This window comes from Cyrtonyx montezumae, unplaced genomic scaffold (genome assembly GCF_038088225.1).
Source record: "Cyrtonyx montezumae isolate F1298 unplaced genomic scaffold, pur_monq_1.0 scaffold_5, whole genome shotgun sequence".
Taxonomy (NCBI): domain Eukaryota; kingdom Metazoa; phylum Chordata; class Aves; order Galliformes; family Odontophoridae; genus Cyrtonyx; species Cyrtonyx montezumae.
Genome location: NW_027072056.1, coordinates 22,151,954 through 22,175,067, shown reverse-complemented (window position 1 = coordinate 22,175,067; position 23,114 = coordinate 22,151,954). Strand labels below are relative to the sequence as shown.

The following is a 23,114-nucleotide window of genomic DNA, read 5'->3' as shown; positions in this document are numbered from 1 at the left end:
TCTGCACATGTAGAAATACAGACGTATATACTCTGCTTTTCCAGGCACAGGGTTCTACAAGAGTGGAAACTCACACTGCTCGTCAGGCCTGGCAGCTCTCTTCGGACCATCTGAAGGTGAATTGCCAGTTACACTTTCTTCATTTACCCAAGGATTCTGAAACAAGTCTTTCTCTTGCCGTTTGAGTTCAGCCCTCACACACTGCCTTCTGCTTTTCAGTTCTGCTGCAATTAAGGCTGTACAGTAGGCATCCAGATGTAAGATCACGCGTATTCATCTACCCTTACATTGCTTGGTAAGAGTTTGTATCGTTTGCATGAGGGTGATTGTAGGGCAGAAGTGCTTTGTTTTCACATTCTGTCCAGCTGATACCACGCTGCTGTCCCATCTTCGTCATGTGTGCTCTGTGGATCAGTTGCTGTGCAGTTATGGAAAGAAGTCAGCCCCCCATTTCACTTTTTGTACAGAGGGGGAAGGCTGTGCCTCTCGAGCTGCAGATGTGTCAGTGTATGCAGCTGGAAAGGAAACATTTCAGAACTTTCATTTGCCATTTCTGTTTTAGAGGCGACACCGGCGCCTTTAGGAAGGCAGCAGAAGAGAGTGTGATATCTGATTCGAGAGAGGGGATGTGAGAAACTCATCTTGCTTCATCCGGCAATTGCGACTATATTAGTAAAAATGAAACTTAATAAACATAGCACTCGGTAAGAATGAAAGAAGCATCTTTCTGCACGGGTTGGCCCATCAAACTTGTCTCTTCGGGCGAGAACTTGCAGCTGCCCCTCTTGTGAGAGGAAAGTGAATGAGGCTATAAGATCTCGCAGCGGGTATGCGACAGCATCGATTTGGCAAAGGCAGTGAGGCTGCACGGAAAGAGGCGCTGCAGACATGCGGCCGCTGCCCTTCTCTGTGCATCATCTCCGTCTCTCCGGAGCCGAGCGGGAAGAGAGGCGCAGCCCGGGCAGGACTCCGCTCCCTCCGCCCGCTCCGCCGTCCCTCCCTCCCGGCCGCCCACCCCGCGATGCCGCCGGCCATGGGGCAGCCCCGCCGGCCGCGGTTCCCGTCGCACCGCCCGCCCCGAGGCTGAGCGCTGGGGGGGAAGCTCCGCGAGGTGAACATCGCGGTTCGCCGCCGTCGGGGCGGGGGGTGGGGTGGGGGGGTGTTGTTTGTTTGTTTCCTGCCCCATCGCGTTTTTACGGTCGCGAAGAGGAAGAAGCCTTCAGGTCACCCGGAGAGCGCCGGCGGTTCGGCTCCGGCAGCGGAGGGGGGAGCGCCCCGGGCTTTGATGTCCCGCCGATGCCGGTACCCCGCGTCGCCGCCGCTGCCCGCGGGCAGGACGGGCGCTGAGTCCCGCCGCCGGCCGGCCGCCGCCCCGCCAGCCTAACCCGCCCGCCCCGCACCGCCCGGGGATGCGTGTGGCGGCCCCGCGGTCGGATCCCTCCGAGCGGCAGCCGGTGAGTGCGAGGCGCGGGCCGGGAGCGGCGGACGTGCCCCGCGCGGCTCCCCGACCCCGACCGTCCTGCGGGGCTCCGGACGACCCCGAGTGTTCCCGGCGTGCGTGCCGCGGGACCGGCCTCGGGACGGCGTGCCGTCGGGCGGGCTGCGGGACGGGACGGGACGAGCCATGCGGGGCACGGAGCCCGCGGGCACATCGACGCTCGAGCCGGCGCGGCGGGGCCGGTCCGCCCGGTGCTCCCCGGTCTCGGCGGGTGTGCGGCCGTCCTCCCCGCGCGGTGCGGCCCGGCCGGAGCCCGCCGGTACATCCCCGCCCACGGGGCTCCTCCCGCCGGCAGCCGGCCCCGGCCGGGCAGCGCGGAGCACGGCGGGCGGAATCGCGAGCGAGCGGCACCGAGCCGACCGGCCCGAGGGCTCCGCCGGGCTGCCGGCATCCCGAGCGCGTGGTGCTCGGCTGCAGCCGGGAGCCCGGAGGCACTAAGGCAGCCCGAGCTGCTGCGCCGTGCTGGTACCGCGCCGGGAGCAGCTCGCCTGCACGCTGCGTGCCACACCATGACAAAAAAGGGAGCGCGTTTCGTGCTGCGCTGCGTTCCCTGTAGAGACTGCACCGAGAACCAGGTACGCCTCGAGTCATCCTTAAGCATACGTATCCCATGGAGAAAAGCTACCGCATCAGCTCCCTGTGCAACTAGATCAGGGTCCGAGGAATTAATTTCAGCTGTCTGTTGTATCTTTGCTCTAGTGGGCAGCCGGCATCACAGAACACTAACAGAAATGTAAGAAAGCCCCATTACCTGCGCTTCTATCTGCTTAAATTATTCCTGTGCTTCTGGTGTGCTTGCAGTTAGCAAGTACAGATGCTCTTACCAGGACTTTGTTAATGCAGACGGATACATTCTCTAAATTATTAGAGGAAAAAATTAGCAGGATGCCTTTAAACACGAGGAGCACTCCTGAAGGAACAGAAAGATTAACTCATTTGGAAAAACTTAGCTGCAAGGAACATCTTGGCATGCAAAGGTGCAGTGTTTCTGTCTGCTCCAATAAACTGTGCTTTCAGTGCTTCAAAGACACTGTCAGAGACAAACATCACCTCTTAAATTAGGCCCCAAATATTCAGAGGATCCACTGGTCAGCATTTAGTCAAGATGAATTCCGTTTTCTGCTGCTTGCTATGACTGGAGGTGGGAAGGGCATAATGGTTAATAAAAGGTTAATTGACAGTTTGCCTTTACATTATCTGTGAATTTCTAGTTCAGTAGCACAGGACACGTTTCTCGGCATGGCTCTCACTCCTGCATGGTTCTGTGGCTCAGAAGCACTGACCCCACACTTCAGAGGAGCAAACGAGAGTGGCTCACGGAGGGGTGGGAGTGGTGCAGATGTGGGAGGGCAGCACTGGGCAGAGCCTTAGAGCTGCAGAATTGCTGGCAGTGCTGGCACGGCGTGCAGCCTGCTGCCCAGGGAGCAGCAGTGAGACTGGAACTGATGACAGGACTGACATAAAACGCTCCCTTTTTCCTTTGGACACACAGCATTAGTGTGACCGTGTCTGTGGGTACACTTAAGCAGGCATTATGTAAACAGGTGGGACACAAAATGTGTTTACTTAGGTCCAGGATACTGAATTCGTCAGTATCTTTATTTATAAGCACACGCTGCAGGGATATGCAGAGGGAGCTGGCTCCTGAGGTGGCTGTGAAAGCAGAGGCAGGGATGGCAGGAATGGGGCTGGACGAGGTTCTCTCCTTCTGACCCCTACAATGCTGTGGTTCTCTGCACTGAGACAAGAATTGGACAGAAACAGCATGCTGAGAAAAAGTGAAGACCGATTATCTGAAAGGCTGTAGCAGTTTGAGGAGACAAAGGTGAATCCAAGCCACAAGAACTTGATCCAGTTTAGAATAACTGACGTACAAGTCTGGGACTTGAGTGGAAGTAGAAGCTGAGAAGGGCATCCATCTGCTGGTACTGCCTGGGAGGAAAAGCAGGTGTGATGGGCACAGGAGGACCTCCAGCAGGGAAAGCTGTGAATTGAAACTCTCAGGTTCCCATTGCAAAAAACAGAAATACATTGCTAGGTGTACAGGAATGCGAATATCAAAGAAAGTGACTGTGCCCAAAGCAAATGTGAGCACACGGAGAGCAAGGCTTGGTCCACCGCAACACCGAGTGGTCTGTAAAGAGTGACACAAACACACTCTTAAATCTGCAGCTGTACACACACTCCATGAGTGAGTGTGTTCACATTCCCACTGCTTACGTGCTGCAGTTACCTCCAATGCACATCAGCACAGAGGACCTGGTGGCAGTTCTTGGAAGATGAGTGTGAATCCGTGTTATCTGCAGTGTCAGTGTGGCACGCTCCCAGCAGAGCCTGACTTATTTAGTTAGTTTTTGCTATTTTTAGTGACAGCTGTAAAGCTGTAGTCAAGAATTGCTTACACGATATTTTAAAAGATGACAGCGAAGCACAATGGTATATTTTGACCTTTGGCATGAGATAAGTAGTTGGCAGATTAAGTTAATTTTTATTCAGGCGAGGAGACTTGCTTTTGCTTGCTTGTGAATTCCTGTACCATCGCAAGATTAAATCACACGGTGAGTTTTAAAAGCAGGGTTTGGTCCTTTTCTGTTCGGTGGCCTCTTTGCACGAAGGAAGACCACTCTCCTGTAGGCCACACATGGTACGTACTGTGTGTGGGCATGAGAAAAGGAGACACACTGCAGTGTCGTGACTTTCAAGAGCAGTGCTGCAGATAAACTTTGTGATAGTATGGAAATCTACGCAGGAAAAATCTTTGTCACCATGCTGCCACTTCCAGAGCCGTGATTCAACGTTCTCCTGTGAACTTTCCCTTTTCCTTTTCAGACACTGGGTTATGGGCAAGTCAGAAAGTCAGATGGATATAACTGAAATGAATACTCCGAAACCAAAGAAGAAACTGCGCTGGAGCGGCCTGGAAATAGCGCTGATTGTTGTGGTGGTTCTGCTGGCCATCGTGGCGATCACCATGATCATCCTGTATGCCACGTACGATGGTGAGTACACAGACATGTGTTGGAATGTACAGATACACGTTAAGGTAAAGTTATTTTAAGGAATCTCACAAAAAGGCTTTGTCAAATAGGACCCCCTTGTTCATATTAGAAAAACATAACCAAGATTCAGTGTACTAAAACAGTGTTATAAAAGTCGATGTTGCATAGTGTATACAGCTGCACTACAGAAGACGTTAAGAAAGATTTTTAAATGGTCAGCTCAGAATATTTGCCTGATGCTACGAGACTGTACCCACAGAACAGCGTGGGGTGCAGCAGCTGCATATCAGGTTCACATGTATGTCGTTAGACAGCATAGTGACATGAAATGTAAGGCTGCGTGCACACCTCGGATTGCTGCACACTGAGCAGAACTGCTTGTTTTCCAACTGCAACTCTTCAAATTAACTTATGCAAAGTTGTGGGAAGCACAGAGCATCTGCTTGTCCGGACTCAGCAATCCTCCTGTTTGCAATTAGTGCTTCAGTAAGCGGAAAAAGCTACAAAACAGAATCCTTTCAGAGAACAACAAACTACAGAGCTTCCTCCACATTCCTGTATGGATGAAAATCCTGTTTTTTCCATTCACAATGTATTGTGACTCAGTGAGTATGCTCGTACAAAGCGTTTCGTAATTCAGTACCCATACCAAAGCATTTGAAAATAATTCAGCTTAGGCAGAAATACGGGGATTTTTTGGGAGTGGAAAATATGAGAAAGCTCAGAATTCTGTTTGATGTCAAATTGGAATGTTTAGAAATGATCTTTTTCACTTAGAAGTACGTAATGATTTTATTTGAACTATTCATTATTCCATTATCTGTTTATGGACTGGAAGAAAGGCATTCAGAAATGGAAAATAAAAGCATTGTGTTTGTGGGGTGTTGGAAGGAAGAGTCATCGTGTCCTGCAGCCGTGTTCTGCTCAAAGGACTGCACAGTGAATGTGTCACCGTGCTCACGCAATTCCCCCAAAACCTTTTGGTCATTGTAGGGAACTGCTGAATTCAGATTGACTTTCTATTTTTCTTCAAATTTCTCCTTTTCTAAAACAAAAAGAATATTTTTACGACTTCTCACTGACTGATGGAACCTTTTCTTCAAATGACCGCAGAAATTCTGTGTGATGGGCGCCAGCACTGAGCAGCCCCAAAGGGATGAGGGTGATAGTACTTTTAGAGCCAGATCCTATAAATGTCACTTTCCAAATGCGCAGTGTTCTTTTATCTTTATCTCACTGTACCCTGCAGTTAAATGCAATTTCTAAAGCGACTGCCAATGAAAGTAGAATTTACAGTAGCTTTTATTATACTGACACTGAGTAGAAGTTAAAAGTATGATTGCATTGTTTTCCAGATGGAGTTTGCAAGACATCGGACTGCATAAAGTCAGGTAAGAATGAAAACGTGTGTGTTTCAAGTATACATATGTACTTTTAAGCAAAATTATAACCACGTAACATTGCCAACTCATTGCAGACAAATGCAGCACACTGAGGCATGTGATCTGTCAGCCCAAGTCATCTTCTTTGTGTACTTTTTCTACAAATGTAAAATCTCATGTTGTGATATTGTCAAATCTCATAAAGTCATCGGGGTCAAGCTGGTTCAAGACTCAGAAGCAGACCCTCCAAAAAATACCTCTAGCTGCAGCAAATGATTTAAGTGATCTGGAAGATGGCTCTTCCTCAGCCCCAAGTCAGCATTCAGGTAGTGCTATAGCACGTGCTGAAAGGCAGTGTCTCTGAAGATGCACGTAGAGAAAGTTTTGATAGCTGATAGCTCAATACTATTAATAGAAAAGCATCATAAATACAGTAGTATCTATGTGTTAACTTCTTGTCGTGTGGAACTGATAGATTCTGCATGAGATCTGTACATCATGAATGGCTCCTCTGGAGTTCAAGGGAAAAAACGGCCCCAGGAGAAGGCATAGGCCCACAATGTCAATAAGAGACACAGGAAAGTTGTGAGGAATCATAAAGGTTTTGACAGTCTGCATCCCAGAAGAATGCGTTTTCAAGCCAGAGTTTATGTAATGTAAGCTCAGTACAACTGTTCAGGAATCTGAAGTGCACAGCACCCAACCCGAGGCTTCATGGCCCCACTTGGATTCACAGGCCCCATTCAGACTTCAGACATGCCAGAAACAATGTAGAAGCATCCTTCTATTTGCTGACAGAATTGGTAGTACCCTTAATGGAGGAGTTTCAAACAGATGACCCCCACAGAAAAATACAATATACATTCAATGGGTTATACACAGGATGAAATCTCAGTTCTGCTATTCTATGATTCAATTCTATAGGCTTGGGGCAGAATGGCTTGAAGAATGTAGAGAGGAAAAGGACCTGGGGGTGTTGGTTGATGCTCGGCTCAACATGAGCCGGCAGTGTGCCCAGGTGGCTAAGAAGGCCAACAGCATCCTGGCCTGTATTAGAAATAGTGTAGCCAGCAGGAGCAGGGAGGTGATCATCCCCCTGTACTCAGCTCTGGTACGGCCGCACCTCGAGTACTGTGTTCAGTTTTGGGCCCCTCACTACAAGAAGGACATTGAGGCCCTGGAGCGTGTTCAGAGAAGGGCAACAAAACTGGTGAGGGGTCTGGAGCACAAGTCTTATGAGGAGCGGCTGAGGGAGCTGGGATTGTTTAGTCTGGAGAAGAGGAGGCTCAGAGGAGACCTTATTGCACTCTACCACTTCCTGAAGGGGGGTTGTGGTGAGGAGGGGGTAGGCCTCTTCTCCCTGATAAGTAATGACAGGACGAGAGGGAATGGCCACAAGTTGCGCCAGGGAAGATTTAGATTAGACCTCAGGAAGCATTTCTTTTCTGAAAGAGTGGTCAGGCACTGGAATGGCCTGCCTAGGGAGGTGGTTGAGGCACCATCCCTAGCGCTGTTCAAGAAGCGTTTAGATGAGGTGCTAAAGGACTTAATTTAGTAGTTGGGTAGAGATAGTGATAGGAGGATGGTTGGACTAGATGATCTTATAGGTCCTTTCCAACCTTATGAACTTATGAACTTATGAACTTATGAATGCACGGTAATGTTTGTGAAATCCATTGTGGTGTAGCACATGAATATACCACAGAATCATCTGTGCATTTGAGTATATGTATATATATTTATATGGTGATACACACAGCATGATGCACACTGCCTGAGCTCAGACACCACTGACCAATGAGAATGGGAAATCTTCATATCTGTTATTAATGTCACCTATGTGAGCACATAGTGCTTCCCTGGTATCCTTCCCAGGTCACTAGTTGTTATTCCAGCTTTTATTACTTTATTTGTAAGCTATTAAAACAACAACTGGCAGTGATGAGAATGACAATAAAATTAATCATTAAAAGTAGTTCAAATAAATCTCTACATTCTTCAATGCAAGTCAGGAAACTGAATAAACACATTAAGCACAGGAATAGAACCAATATTTGGTTCATCAAAGCAATACAGAGAACTATTGAAAAGTGTTACTCTGTGTTTTCTTGACTTGTAAAGTTATGCATGACCCTGTATTAGAATTACATAAATATGTTCATTGGTCTCACATTTCCAATTTCCAGAGCTGAAATGTCTGTGTACAGGCCTGGATGCTCCACTGCGCCCAGCAATAACTCGTGACTAACTTACTGCATATTTAGGAGTCTGTCCAGCCCAAGTGATCCCACTGGTTTCAGAGGGGCAGTTCACATGAGACATCAGGCAGATGCTTCAGGGCTTCACTGATGACAAAATCACATTTCAGAGATTTTAATTTATTCATGGGATCAGGAAAATAATCTCTGGCTATGTGGGGATTCGGGTGTGCAAATGGCTCTCTTGAAGAAAGTGTTTTTGGAGACAGTACCTAAAACACGCATCCTGAAGGAAAACTTGCATGTATAGTGAAAGACTATACATGGTATTCTGGTGTCAGAAGATTTTTCCAGCTCATCATGACTTTGCAACAAGGTTGGCATGTGGCACTGAAAGAGCCCCCTGTGTTGTCAAGTCCTGGTTATTAAGGTCTCTGTTGCTCCACCAATACATATCACATAACACATATCAGGATTCAGTCTAACAGAGGGATTCCTGAGGATATCCTTAAAATGAGAGAGCCTGGTAATAACTGTCAACCTTCCTGTGTTACAGCAAAGAGATACAGCTAGGACTGGAATAAAGTGCACCATTCAAAACATCCACTTTCTCCTGAATAGAGAACGACAAACTAGAAAGAAACTAAGATAGTGGAGTTTACACAATCACAGAAGAGCTGGAATTGGGAGTGACCTCTAGAGATCATCTAGTCCAATTCAGGGATTGAACAATTCTGTTCAGGACCCTGTCCAGACAAGTCGGAATTATTTCCAAGACAGACACTTCCTAAACTTACTGGGCAACACGTACCAATGCTTGACCACTCTTATAGTAATAAGGTTTTAGTCATTTCACAAGAAATTTTTTGTGTTTCCATTTACACCCATTGCATCTCAGTCCAATTTACAGGCAGAGGGAAAACGCTTTGCTATGGCAGACTGGACAGTAGGAGTGGATGCTTGGCTTTCTCAAGAATGGGTAAAAAGCAAGTGTGAAACAGAGAAAACGTGACTGAATACTGTAATCCCTTGTTGTTGGCATGATCTTGTATTCTTTCAAACTGAAGTCATCCTGACATTAACTTCACGAGGGAAAAATGGTGTGCTAGGCACTGTACCTATTTCCACAATGTTTTTTTTAATTATACTTGTGCATTCCAAAATTGAAAATGCATGTGTTTGTGGCTTTTTCCAGCTTCCAACATCATAAAACCATCTAATGTTGGCTTCAAATGTAACTTTAATTTAACTGAACATCCCAAGAAAACCAAGGGGGATACCAGTCAACAGTCTGCCCACACCTCTCATTTACAGCACCATAACAGACGTGGAAAATATTGAAAGTAGAGAAATAACTATGTGTTTGACTGTCCCATGTGGGAGGAACAAATACTTGTAATCACAAGCCTCACCATTCACTAAAAACTATGTCTGAAAATGGGAAGGACATTTGGTATTCTGGTAAATCAGAGCTATCACTAATTGATGTCTGACTCCGAGCATCTCACCCTTCCTTTACAGACTGCTACCATATTAGCGGTGAAAACAAGCTAGGAGGAATAACTATACAAGAAAGATAAACCACTGGAATTTTATCAACAGCAGCTGGGAAATAGTCATCAAGAAAGCATATTTCAAAAGGGAAACCCATGTCAGGATCAGTCAGTGACCAGTTAGTCTTTCAGACAACTTCGACAGGGTCAGTGACAGCAAGAAGCAGTGTAAGTTCTATAAAAATGTGGAATAGGCCTGGGATATCACATGTAGATTCAGGAAATCAGCTTTTAATTTCTCTTTTCACCCCCTTTCAAAACAAATAAGTCAGTAAATTAAATATTTCATAACCAAGTAACCACTCACAATGAATAGCAAGATTAGATAGAGGAAGCTTTGCCATCCATAGACACTGGCAATAGAAAAGCACATGAGCTAAGGGCACTAAAACAACAGTGATTTGGATTTTATTGACTGGTATTTTGCTTGGCCTAGAAGGTTAAAGTAGGCTGGAGCCTGTTCTAAACCAAAGGGAAAGTAATTTCCTCTTCAGAGCAAACAAATGTATTCTTTGGTCTTCCCCAGAAAGTCTTCACACCTTGATTTGTATTGTATTGCAGCAGCCCGAATCATTGAGAACATGGACACCACTGCAGAGCCATGTGATGATTTTTATCAATATGCCTGTGGAGGATGGCTTAAGAGGAACGTCATTCCTGAAACCAGCTCCCGTTATAGTAACTTTGACATTTTAAGAGATGAACTAGAAGTTGTTTTAAAAGGTCAGTGGGGTTTATGCTTGTGGACTATATAAAGTTTCTTCTTTATGGCTTACATGTAATTCTAACAAGGTGTGGTTATCTGGCAAAGCTTAAAATGCTACTAAATATTTCATTTTCTTTATGTTCAGTTCAGGATAACTCACCACAAACTGTTTGCTTGGAGAGTACCTTGGCAGTTACAGTGTTGTGTTTGACACTGGAGCAGAGCTGACTTGACCTGACCTTTCTGATATCTGAACTCTGCGTGCTCATCTGCGTATTATAATTTGTATAATTGCTCTCATGAGCTAACAGCAGCAGGGAAGCCAGGTGACAAAGAGAGAGCTCTGCCTGCAAGTCAGCTGAAGTATGCTCTGCCAGCCCTGTCCTGCAGATCTGTATTTCACCCACTGCACCTCAAAGAGCAGGAAGCATTTTTCTAAAGAGTCACATCATAGATTTACAAAACATTTCTTATTCCACAAGAATACTGTCAAACTATCCATATTCACTTTTTTTTCAGACTAAAGTAATAGAGTCAAAGGAACCACTGTGGAGACTCAACAGCCTTTCCTTACTTGCTTAGCTTCTAGTTTTACCAGCTTGCAGTTCATGGATGTCACGGTCTTCCTGAGGCTTCCATTTCTGTGGAGCAGAGTGTAGAGGAGTGGCAGGAGTGGGCTGCACCCCAGGAAGAGCCCAATGTGACAGCAAGGCAGGCAGGGCCAGGGCCTCACAGTTCCTTCACTTCTTTTTCCAATAAGGATCAGATGTTAAGGTGCATTTGCTGTGTGTTCCAGATGTCCTCGACACACCGAGCAGCAGTGATATAACGGCAGTGCAGAAGGCAAAAACTCTGTACAGATCATGTGTAAATGAAAGTAAGTTCCTCCTGAATTTATTGCATATAGGATAATCTGAAGAATGATGTCTGAGAAACTCAGTTTCCAAAGTGAGCTGTATCTCTGTATTTGTAGTTTCAGTGCAGAATTCTTCAGAAATTCTTCTTGAATTGTGGAGTTACATAACATCACGAGTGCAGTTAGAACTGTCTGTCCTGTTTGCTTTGTTATTTTAAGGGCATCTGCATTACTCCTGCTTTTCTGGTTTGATGCAGGTATTTAAACTCAAATCCTTTCAGTTAAATATGAATTAACTTCTTTCTTAGAAGAGATCAGGTAGAACATCTCGGGCACATCAAGCTTCTATGAAGACATAGGGGATCGTTTCTTTCAAGATTTGAGCTAGATGCTGTTGCTGCAAGGTGCAGTGAAACAGCAGTGCTACTTAAATCATTCTTTATATTTTCCATAAAATTATCAATATTTCTCAAAGCTATTACTGTAAGTTCTATCTGTAGTCAAAGTACAGCAGTTCTTCAATGTCACGGTCCTGGGGATTTGCTGAAGTTGTTTGCAGTCATGCCTGAAGCATATTTTAAACATTTAATCTTAAAGCAGCAGCATACGTCAGGGCATGGTTCTGTTGTGCCCATGGTGGAAAGAGTTCTCGGGTTCAGCATTCTGACCACTGTAGGACAGAATTCTGTTTATATGCTTTAACGTGCCACGTTAATTCATTTTATTTTTTCCAAAAGCAACCATTGATAGCAGAGGTGGAATGCCTTTAATCAGTCTCCTGGCAAATTTATCTGACTGGCCCGTAGCAACAAACAACTGGGAGTCTTCCTATGGTAAGACAGTCAGCACTCACGTCCTTCTCTGTTAACGTTTCTGAACGATGGTATTTGTCATTGTTACCAAAAAGAGAGGCTGAGAATCCCTTTCCTTTGCCCAGGTGCTGCTTGGACAGCTGAGACAGCTATTGCACAGCTCAACTCCAGATATGGGAAGAAGGTCCTGATCAATTTTTTTGTCGGCACAGACGATAAGAATTCCACAGCTCATATCATTCATGTAAGTCTGCTGGGGTGGCACTCCCTTAAGCACAGACATAACTGTGTGCCAAGAGAAAAGTCACTGCTTGGAATTTTACCAGTCAGTTTTGCATAGGTTTGTGAATCTTTGTAGTTTTTAAATTTCCCTTATCCATTTGCCAGTGCACCATCTGTTTCCAGGGTTAATAATCTTTATTCACTGTGCTGACACGTTGCTATTCTCAGGGAGGTGAGTACACCTGAAACATACACTGACATATACAGTGTATGAGTGCACTGAACAGAAGGCATTCACGATCTCCTTAGATATGCATGGAAGCAAGTAAATAAGCATGGCTTCCTTTCCTTGCACTTCAGACAGAAATCCATGTCACTGAAAACCTGGGCAAAAAAAACCACACAGAGCAGGGTGCTGTGTGCCTATAATGTGTATGTCAGAGTACTGCAGGACCTGCAGTTCCCGAACACCAAAGCAGCTGAGGACGTGTGCATAGGCAGCATGTCCAGAGTGTGCTGCTGTTAGATGTAAGATCATCTCTGAGATGGAAATTCCAGAGGAAGGCAGCACTGCTTATGGTGAATCTGCACTTGCTGCTCCCAAGACACCGCAGCTGCAAGTGCAGAGCTGATACAGTCTTCTCTGTCCCGGGGTGGATAGATCCTGGGCTACTTTGCATGTTTGAGTGTCAGTGATGCAGGAACTGCCCTGCTTGTCTGTGGACTGTTTTCTTTTCTGTACATCCACTGTTTTGGGATGGATTGTGCACAGCGTGCATTGTTCAGCAACAGAAAAAGAAATCTGAAGTCAAAGACAACAAGAGTAAGGAGAGTGGAATGAATTAAAGGAGTGAAAGAGGATAGGAAAGACATTCCCCTTAGGCCAGAGTGTAATGTTACCAGAACTGACTGAACAGTGGTATCATGCTATACCATTTTGTCCTTACACATTTCTTAACTTTTACTTCAATTTGCAGATTGATCAACCTGGGCTTGGCCTGCCTTCTCGTGACTACTATGAGTGCACAGGTGCATACCAAGAGGTGAGATGGAGCTGACAGATCACTGACTACATTCTAGAATCTTCAGCCTGTATTATCAAGGCAGGTGTACCCACCAAGAGTGAGGTGGGCAAAGAATTGGAACAGTCTCTCCCCAGTCTGATTCTGACACTGCCCTGGGAACCATTACTGACAGAATTGGGTAAACTGAAACAGAACAGTAATAACCACGAGCATTTAAACAAGGTTGATCTACAGGTGAGAACAATGTGTGACAGACTGGAGTTAAAAACCACGGTAAGTGTGCAAGTAGGTGAGATATCAGGAGCTAGGAGACGAGGAGAAACAATTGCAGAGGTTACAGATGAATGAGACTAGGGGGAAATAGAAATAAATGAGCTAAGAATGGGAGGCAGTACAGCAAGTGTCCTGGAGAGGAGATATTATGTTATTATGCCATTAATGTTAGTGTCCTTGTTTGACTCTCCTGGCTGCACTAGAAGCCAAGTGTTTTCCATCTAGGCTCCAGCTGCCAGTATTAACCAATTGTCTCTGCACCAGATGAGGAAGCTGTGTATTCCTCTAGTATCACTATGTCTCAGAAATCCCAACCTGTCTCACTTCCTTCATCATTCATTCTCTTTGTTTCCTCTTTCAATTAACATACATGTGGAAGAAACAGTAGTTTTCCGCATAATTCTTTTATAAACAGCTACTTGAAGTTTGCTTCCTTTCAAGAGGTCCTATAAACATGGAACTATTTACCTTTATTACACATCTTCTTCTGGGCTTTACAGCTGAATCAGGAGGCAGCTCATACTAAGATTGCTAGCAGTGTTTGTGGATCACCCAAAAAATGATGATCACAAAATGATGCCTGCTGAGCTGTGATCGACTGTCATCAATCAGCAAGTGCTGAGAGTGACAGGAGTCCAGGGATAGCATCAGGGCTGTGTTAGTCCAGACTCCACACATTTACTGCTGTCCTCATGCCCACAGTGGGCACAGAGTGAATGGACCCACTGGCTGGAGTTAACCTAAGTCAGAAGACATAATCTAATCATCCTGGGAAATTACTTTTCTTATCACTAATAGGCTTAGGAAGAAACAAACACAACCATTTGGAACCAAAGATCACACTTTACTGCATAAAAAATCTGAACAGACGACAGTGCCCTCAGTTAATAGCCTAATGATGTATAAATTGCTTTAAATACTTAAAATCTCTCCTAGCCTTTAATTCATGTTATTGTTTGGACATGATTTCATTAGCCTGTTAGCACTGACCCAGTATATCCCTAGGAGAGTTTGTTCCCTTTCCCATGTTGCATCCACTTCAGCACAAGAAATCACACTTTCTATTCTAAACTCTGACCTACCAGAAGGTATCATACTGCTTTCCACTTCAGGAGTGTAGGGAGGAAGTATTTTAAAGTATTTTAAATTTTAAAGAAACAGAGATTAGACACTAAAAGGCAGATAGAGCAACCAGAGACTGGAACAACCTCCCAGGGCCTGGTGGAGTCCCTGTCACTGGGGTTTTAATATGCTATGGGACAGGGACAGATAATCTCACCTAGGCTCCCTGTTCCCATGGGAGGTCGTCCCACTGATCTTCTGGGCATTCAGATTCTGCAACTGTGTGTTTTACAAGCTTGAGTGCTTCATTTGAGAGATGTTCTTCCCTTCAGTCCTTGCCCCCTGATAGCTCTGCTTGGCTCTGTTTCCTGCTGTCTCATCCTACTCTTTGAGCTGTATAAGGCAGACCAGGTACTGCCTGCTGCCCTTCAACCCCTGGCTTTGTCAGTATCTCCAAGCACTAAGCTACAAGTGGAACTAGTCTAATTTTTAAAACTTTTTTTTTTTCCCTATTTAAAGAGAATACCTTTACAGGAGTTATTCTGACATCCAAGTTCCCTCTAAAATACCTGAAAATATTTATACAGTCCATCTGAAATTAGCTGACTAAATTGTCTGTTCCGTGACATGCAGTGATCTTCACCTCTAAGCCAAAATGAAAGTGCATTAATTGGTACCTGAAGATTTCTGTTGACTTGCTGGTTTGGGTTAATGTTTGTATTAATATATATATATTTAATTAAACATGGATTTGGATATTTTAGAATGGTATTTGTAGGCTTTCTATGTGTTCTCTTTAGAGCATTAATGTAGCTGTCAGTGGTTTAATGGGCTTTTCTCTCTGATAAAATAATCTGTCAATTAAAAATAACACGGAGAGTTCAGTGCTTCAGGATGCTGTGAGCCACCTTTCTTTTTGAAGTCTGCTGTCAATATTGTTCATGAGCAGCTCGATTTTCCAGCACACACAGGAGTTGTTGGCAGGGAGGCTGACAGGAGATGGACAGCAAAGCAAGAAGCCATCAGAATGGCTGAATAAATGTGGCATTCATTAGAAGGGGTGTAACCATGCACACCTTATTAATCCTACTTTTCTCACTGTTTCAGGAGATTAAGATATTTCGCATAAAAGAGATGTATTATTATGGCTGATTTATTATGTATTTACCTTGCCTTTTTGGTGTATTAAAAACAGCATTTTGATTGAAAGAAGAACGAGCGTGGTTTATCAAAGAGGAACCAGAATAAAAATGAGATCTTTAGATATTTGACAGTGTAATATTTAAGGAATATACTTCCGTATTTCCTTTCCCATCCTTGGTAAATCCAAGTATATTAAATTTAATGTGTATGATACTACCTGCAGTGTATGGAGCTGTACTGAACTTAGCTGCAGCACAATGATCCTGAATGTTCCAGGTGGCCACACAAGAGCTGCCCTTCTTCGGCAGAAATATTCCCACTGCGCCTACCCCACACAGTCCATCAGCATTTCTCTTGGCTTTATGTTTCTGGGAACTCTGCTCTTTGGACAAAGTATTTTTGGAAGTTGTAATTACAGTGAACTAGAAAAAGCACAGGTGGTAGTTTAAACACAGACCCACAAATGTCCCATTTTAAATAATGAAAACACAGCGCAGCAGTTGACGGTGCTTCGCTGTGAACGAATCACGCAGTACTTTTCCACGAGGGAATTTTCAATTTCTATTTGTGATCTAATAGTATTTGGGAATAAATTACTGTACAGTTATTAAAGGAAGAGATGAAGAACCATACACAGTAAAATGAAGATGAAATCATAAATGTAATCAGGATATTCTTTAAAGAACTCTGTCTTTAAACCATTTTTTTTTCCTTCAGGCGTGTTCTGCCTACGTTGATTTCATGATCTCTGTAGCTAAACTAATCCTACAAGAAAGAAAGATTTCTTTCAACGAGACACAGATTTCTGAAGAAATGAAAAGAGTCATGGACCTGGAGAAAGAAATTGCTAATGTAAGCGAAACACTCTGTAAAGTGTCTGTAAATACCTGACCTCCTTCGTACCTAAGGAAGCTAAATGACTGCAAGCTAAGTTGTTCACGTACACGCTCGTGTTACTTTGTGGGATCAAACGTTGACCATAAGTATATGGGTGCTGGAATACCCAAAAGAAACGCATAGGAAAATGTGCCTTGTAATAAGCAAGGGGAACGGGAGCTAGCTGCTTTCCAGAAATAGCAAACTATTTTATCCTGATCTGTTCACAGAAACCCTTCAAGGGAAAAGGGAGCAAGAAACAGGCTTGGATTCTGTTCTGTCTTAGAAAGTGCATCTGGGAGGTGCTTCCGAGGCCTCTTTTCCCTTTGTCCTTTCCCTCATGCAGGCTGCTTGGTTATCACAGCCGTAGATGCCCAACCCTTGGCTCGCCACGCAACACAAAGTCATGTTTGTCCTACATGAGCTGCTCCACAATGCTGATTGTTTCAAGTGCGTTTTTAGTCAAATGCTGTTCTCCAGAAAGTATGCCTGGGAGAAACAGCTAGAATTTAAACTTGTGCTGGGAAAAACAAGTGGGAATGAAAGCATTTGTGAGCAAGAATGTGCTCTGTGATTATTAAACATTCCAAAAGCACCTGAAGCTGAGGATGACTGTAAAACAATCAAAATATGAATGTGCTGGCTTCAGCTGTTTGTGTAAGTTACACTGATGGTGAGGGCATGTGTTTGGCAGAGGTAGACCTAACTGCTCCATCTGTATAAACTAAAACCATCTGATTCTGATTTACTTCACATTTTCCTGAGAAACACACTTCTGGATTTAGAACAGAGATAGAAAGTTATTAAAATAGAAGGAATTTACTGGGGAAAGATTTGAAGGGGAGGAAGAAAGGAAACGCAACAGACGTTTCCCTACAGCAGCTGATGGTGATAAAGGCTACAAATGGCCACTGCCTCATCTTTTGGCTTCTTTCAGCAAGGCTGCAGCAGCACTGACAAACCTGCCTCATACAGCACTGCAGACAAAGTCCTCTGGCAGCAGCTCAGCTTTACTGCCTGCACGGGAAGGCAGTGCAGCCAGGAGAGCCTAGCACATGCATGCTGATCAGGATGCTGCGTACATACCTGATATCTGTGTGTACACAGATGTTTCACAGTTATGCAAACTTCTCATAGTAACATATTAAGCCAGAAACAGTGATGATTTCTTTCTGCTTCCTCTTACCAAAATTCCTGCAAACTGACTCAGTCTCATTACTAACTTTGATAGGCAACAACAAAGTCTGAAGACAGAAACGATCCACTTCTGCTGTACAATAAAATGACACTGGCACAACTCCAAAACAACTTTTCCTTGGAAATAAATCATACGGTGAGTGATAATTAATATTTTTGGCTGTTGAGATTAAATGATGAAGCTTGACATGTTTTTCTTGATCTCAGAGAAACTTGAAGTTAAACAAGATTCCTGTATTGCACTGCCTGAATCACGCTATGTATAGAAGTCTGTGCTTCTGTACCCACAGCTTCTGCTGACTTGGAGGCAGATCTTGTGCCTCTGCTTCAACAGAGACTGACAAGACTGCAGCCAGCAGTTCACTCCAGTGTGTTGTACTATTGTGTCTGACTGTTCAGGCCCTCTCTGTTCATCCAGAGCTATAGATTCAGACCAAAAGATCCTTTTTCCCCCGGAACTTCCCCTGTAAGATGATCATCCAAATCAAGGAGCCCTGGAAATGATGACCGTACATGAGGAAAATTCTCCCCATTCCTCCCACTGTGCTCCCCAGGACGTTTCAGCTCTGAACTGTCTCCTGTTCTGAGCCATGTGCCACTTACACAGCATAACCTTTAATTCACAGCACCACAAAGTCCGGCTAAAGGATATCTAAAGATGTGATAATGCAGGTGTGCCTTCCTGATAACACCATGTCTTACTAGACATGGCTGTGTTCACGATAAACAACTCCTTCCATGTCCTGCATGCTGCTGCAGCCTGACTGGCAGGAGCACATTACTGAGGCCACTCAGGTACTATGAAATATCATAATTCCAACCCCAGTTTCATAGTCCCTGCTATTTTTGTTGACTTGAAATTCTTCAATTTTAAATTATATGGCAGTTCCACTCTGCCTAACTTAATTAGTTTCGTAATTTACCTTTTCCCACAGATCTAACTTGACAAGTTACCATTACAGTCATAATGTCAGAATGCAATCATCATGTCAGAAGCTAAGTTGTTCACAGAACAGTATTGCCCAGGTTATTTTTAGTTCCTGGGGAGTACTGTAAAACAGCAGTAATCATCTGCTCTAAATTTATCCAAAAATGCTCAAAAGACACATGATGGGATTTGGAACTGTTGTTGTAATGGCCTAAGGATAGAACAGCAATTATTCCTAAAATTAGCTTTAAATTTGGTGCTTCTCTTTCAGAACTGAAGAGATTCTATTCCTGAAAGCTTATCTGACTTCTTCAGCTACAGTTTGTCTGATAAAAGATACTCCCTCTTTCCACTTCCCTGTCAAATAACCAGACAGGGAAAAATCCCCACTGCTTTTCAAACAAATAAGCATAACAAACATTTGAGAAACTAACAAAATGTGGGTTTTTATTTGCTTCAAAGGAAGCTCAAGGACTGTTTGCTTTTCTTAAATGCAACACCTGCCTTTCCACTATGAGTACCCACCCAACCTGCTAAAAACAAGAAGTGTGTGGTGATAGGACGAGGGGAAATGGTGAAGGGAAATTAGTTTCATCAGCAAACTATCAAGAATCTCCTGTTCAAAGTGCCCACATGCTAGAATAACACTCTGTTCACACTGGGTGGACATGACAGAATGAAAGTGTAACAGAAAATCTTATGGACAGGTACTGCCTGGTGAGCATTGTGTGACCTCTGGTGACTAGTGGCATGAATCATATGGGGCTGTAGGCCCAGGGAGGCAGAAAACAGTAGGGAACACAGATCTCAGTGAGAACTGTCTGCCTCGCCATCCTGCTGACAGATGCTCCTGCACCTGCTGCCAAACCTTTTGTTTTCCAGTATCTTGTACGGCAGCAGAGAGGGGAAAATTGAGTGCACATAGTAGACTTAGTGTGTCTGTCTTTAAGCCTACTAAAATAAAGCTGCTTATGGACTTCAGCACACTTATGGGCAAGTCCTTCCCATGTGCTCGAGGATGGACTGCCACACATGCCACAAATTTCATACTGCCCCATATCTACAGAGCCATATCATACTGAGAAATAAGGCTTTCTGTCATGCTTTGATTTAGAAAACCGTAGCCATATATAGCAAAATGGTAAGTTACTTAATTTTACTTAAAATACCATTTCTGATTCCCCAGGCAAAATGGAAAGAGCCATAACTTTTTTAATCATGTTAATCTGAAAATAAAACAAAGTCCGGACCCTTCCTGCTGGATACCATCCTATTTTAGTAGGATTTTAGAGCACAGGATACAAATGATCCCAGACCAGTTATTACTGTGATGACATCATTTATAAGTAGTGAAGCTGTTGGGAGATCAGAGCTGTGCAAGACAAATGTGTTTCTGGAGGATTTAACCTTAAATAACATCTCTTGATTTTCCAGGCATTCAACTGGTCAAAATTCATAAATAACATAATGTCAACTGTACAAATTGATGTTGAGAATACAGAACATGTGGTTGTTTATGACCCAGAATACCTCACCAAGCTGAAGTCTGTTCTTAATAAGTATACTCCCAGGTTGGTATGGCAGATAATTTTGTAATCTGCATTTTATTTCCAGTATATTTCAGAAGCCAAATGTTACCAGTTTATTGTCACTGTATTATTACACAGAGAACTTCAAAACTACATGATCTGGCGATTCATAATGGACCTTGTCAACAGCCTCAGCCGCAACTACAAGGATACAAGGAATGCTTTTCGTAAGGTGCAGAAATTCAGCTTTCTTTTCAAGTTGTAAAAATGACTGTTGTTAACCAAAGAAGGTAATTCTTTAATGTCTGTACTGGATAAAATGTGGTGTATTTTGAATGTTGTGCCTAAAAGCTAGATGTGTTTGCTAAAGCCCCAGCTGGAGTGTACACATAATTTATGTGATCTGTGTTTAATAGCTGAAGTGGATCTGAAAGGCACTGTTCTGCTTCTTGGTCTCTGTTATTTGCAGATCTGATCGTTCCCCTGATGATACGGTCATTTTGGTAACAGTCCCATTTGCTAGCGTGCAGTTATGCAACAGTTTGGATTGGCTTGTTAGAAACGCCTCAGCATCCAGAGTAGCAGAGTCATGGTCAAACAGGATGGGTCCAGCCTTGTTTTTCAGTCATTTGATCTTGCAGATATTTTAGTGCTTTTAAGGAAGTGCTGAGTGATCCCACAAAGATTGTACATGGAAATCTTTTCTATTGCCCCAGATGAACTTTCTACTTTTAAGTTTACTGAGCTCCATTAAAAAAAAAAGTTGAGGCTATTTTGCTTCATTCGTCAGTGACAAAGGAAACACCTCTGTGCACACATGCATAGAGGGATTTTTGTCACGTTTGCTGCATCCGCATCACTGAGGAATGTGTTTCTCACTCTGAACATCCAGCACAACACTGAGGGCATTTCATTTAGAAAAATGTCAAAGTTTGAAACAACAACAGAAAAGGACCTTGCCACTGTCTATGCATAAAAACATCTACTAATTAATTGATAATATGTGATATAATGTAGCTGAAGCTTCTCAGGCTAAATGCAGTGAGAATAAACTAGCATCTGTCTCATGAGGCTTGCTTCAAATGTAACTGCGTTTCTGCTGCATGAGGGAGGTGTCAGTGCTAACACAGCAGGCAGCACACGTGTACAAATCCCCAGTAATCCCTTTCTATTGCACGTCAGAATTACCTGTATGGCAGCAGGCAAGTTTTCATTGCTAGAGGAGCACAGTTTTCTACATCAGCAACACATGGATACAGCTGCCACTGGGTGGAAACAGCCTTAATGCTGCAGGAATGGGTCTGTACACAGTTGTCCTGCACTACAGATCCCTGCCACAGTCACAGCACTGTCTCAGGGCATTCCTCTTTAACCTCTCCCATTCTTGGCTTTTAGAATAGCTTTCCTCTCTCAACCTTACATGGTTCTTCTGTTCTTCCTTCCTAAAGCCTGTGGAGGATACGCCCTTCACACAGTGAGTCCATTTAGCTGCCATAAGTACAAGTAGGACCTAGATGCACTGACTGAAGGTCCGTTGGGCTCCTCCAAGTGCACACCTGCTCACCAGTTCACCCTCACCTCGTGTGGGCCCTGATATCTGTGCTCTCTCTGACGTGTGTGTCTGACAGGCGCTGTATGGCACCACATCAGAAACCGCAGTTTGGCGTCGCTGCGCCAACTACGTCAATGGCAACATGGAGAATGCAGTGGGACGCCTGTACGTGCAGGAAGCCTTTGCTGGGGACAGCAAGCACGTGGTAAGCATTCAGCAAATTTAACCTGCGTGCCAGCCGGGCATCCTCTGTCACTTATTATGCAGCTCTTTAAAAAGCTTTGATTCCACTTTTAGTTGAACTTCTCCGTATATCAGGGTCACTTCCTAAAAATCCTAACCTATGGATCTGCTTCTCAAGCAATGCACCACTAATGAGTTATAAGGATGTTTGTGCTATGAGAGCACCTTGCGCCTATGTACTTCCGCATGACTAATGCGGAGCTGGCCAGCTTCCATTCAAGCCACTAAGTCGTGAAGTAATGGGAAATACAAAGAGAAGATGCGTGCACACCTGGAGGGACAGAGGCATCTGTGTTCCCCACCTGGCCTGGGAGCCAGCTCTGAGCTGAGGGCACCATGGCCACGAAAAGAATTCCATCAGATGCGCAACGTGCAACAGAGGGATAGCTGGCAGATTCTCTGTAAGCTGAATAATTGGCCTCATTTTGTGATCATGGCCATTCCCAGGCTGAAAGCGCTCCTTCACTCGAGATCCAGATTTTGAGTGCAGTCCACAAGCAGCACAAAGTACAGCTAGTGCAGGAGAAACAAGATGCTGACAATAAACCATATATAGGCCTACAAACCGTAACTGGAAAAATAATGGAATTGTTTTACGTGGATCTGTGACATACTAATGTTCTTTCTTCCAAGGTGGAAGAAATGATTGCAGACATACGCAGTGTTTTTATAGAGACCTTAGATGACCTCACCTGGATGGATGCAGAAACCAAAAAGAGAGCAGAACAAAAAGTAAGTTGAATCTTAAACACTGGAAAAACTGTGTGTTTCTCTGTAAGAAAGGATGCCAACTGTTCATTTTGCAGAAGAAAAAGGCAGTAACAATTTTGCATACATGTACGTACATAAATAGGTATGTATGTGTCTATAGAGGCACAACAGCATGTAGATTTGCATGTCAGGTTCAGATTACCTGGGCAGGGGTATCTCTGGAGATAAGCATACAAAACAGGAGATATCTACATAAAAGATGAAGACCTTCCAGGCAAAGCAATCACTAACAGGATAGGTAAATACATACAGGAAAGTAATAATGAAAATGAGGAATGGTTTGTGGTGA

At 44.1% G+C, this 23,114-nt stretch overlaps 1 protein-coding gene across 4 annotated transcripts in view; it reads left to right on the top strand.

Annotated features, from left to right (window-relative positions):
• The first annotated feature begins 1,394 nt into the window (after nt 1–1,394).
• Nucleotides 1,395–23,114, top strand: part of MME (membrane metalloendopeptidase) — a 37,019-nt gene continuing 15,299 nt past the window's right edge. Inside the window, exons 1-14 of one of the 4 annotated variants that reach the window (XM_065748272.1) lie at nt 1,395–1,454; nt 4,328–4,497; nt 5,853–5,888; nt 10,192–10,353; nt 11,133–11,213; nt 11,930–12,025; nt 12,130–12,248; nt 13,204–13,269; nt 16,447–16,581; nt 17,837–17,938; nt 20,165–20,301; nt 20,398–20,491; nt 21,888–22,016; nt 22,688–22,786. In XM_065748272.1, coding sequence (XP_065604344.1) covers nt 4,338–4,497; nt 5,853–5,888; nt 10,192–10,353; nt 11,133–11,213; nt 11,930–12,025; nt 12,130–12,248; nt 13,204–13,269; nt 16,447–16,581; nt 17,837–17,938; nt 20,165–20,301; nt 20,398–20,491; nt 21,888–22,016; nt 22,688–22,786 — 1,416 coding nt within the window. In that variant the 5' untranslated portion in view covers nt 1,395–1,454; nt 4,328–4,337. Of the gene's footprint in view, nt 1,455–4,060; nt 4,143–4,281; nt 4,498–5,852; nt 5,889–10,191; nt 10,354–11,132; nt 11,214–11,929; nt 12,026–12,129; nt 12,249–13,203; nt 13,270–16,446; nt 16,582–17,836; nt 17,939–20,164; nt 20,302–20,397; nt 20,492–21,887; nt 22,017–22,687; nt 22,787–23,114 lie in introns of those variants that run through there. The other 3 variants (XM_065748271.1, XM_065748273.1, XM_065748274.1) reach the window with 3 other exon arrangements.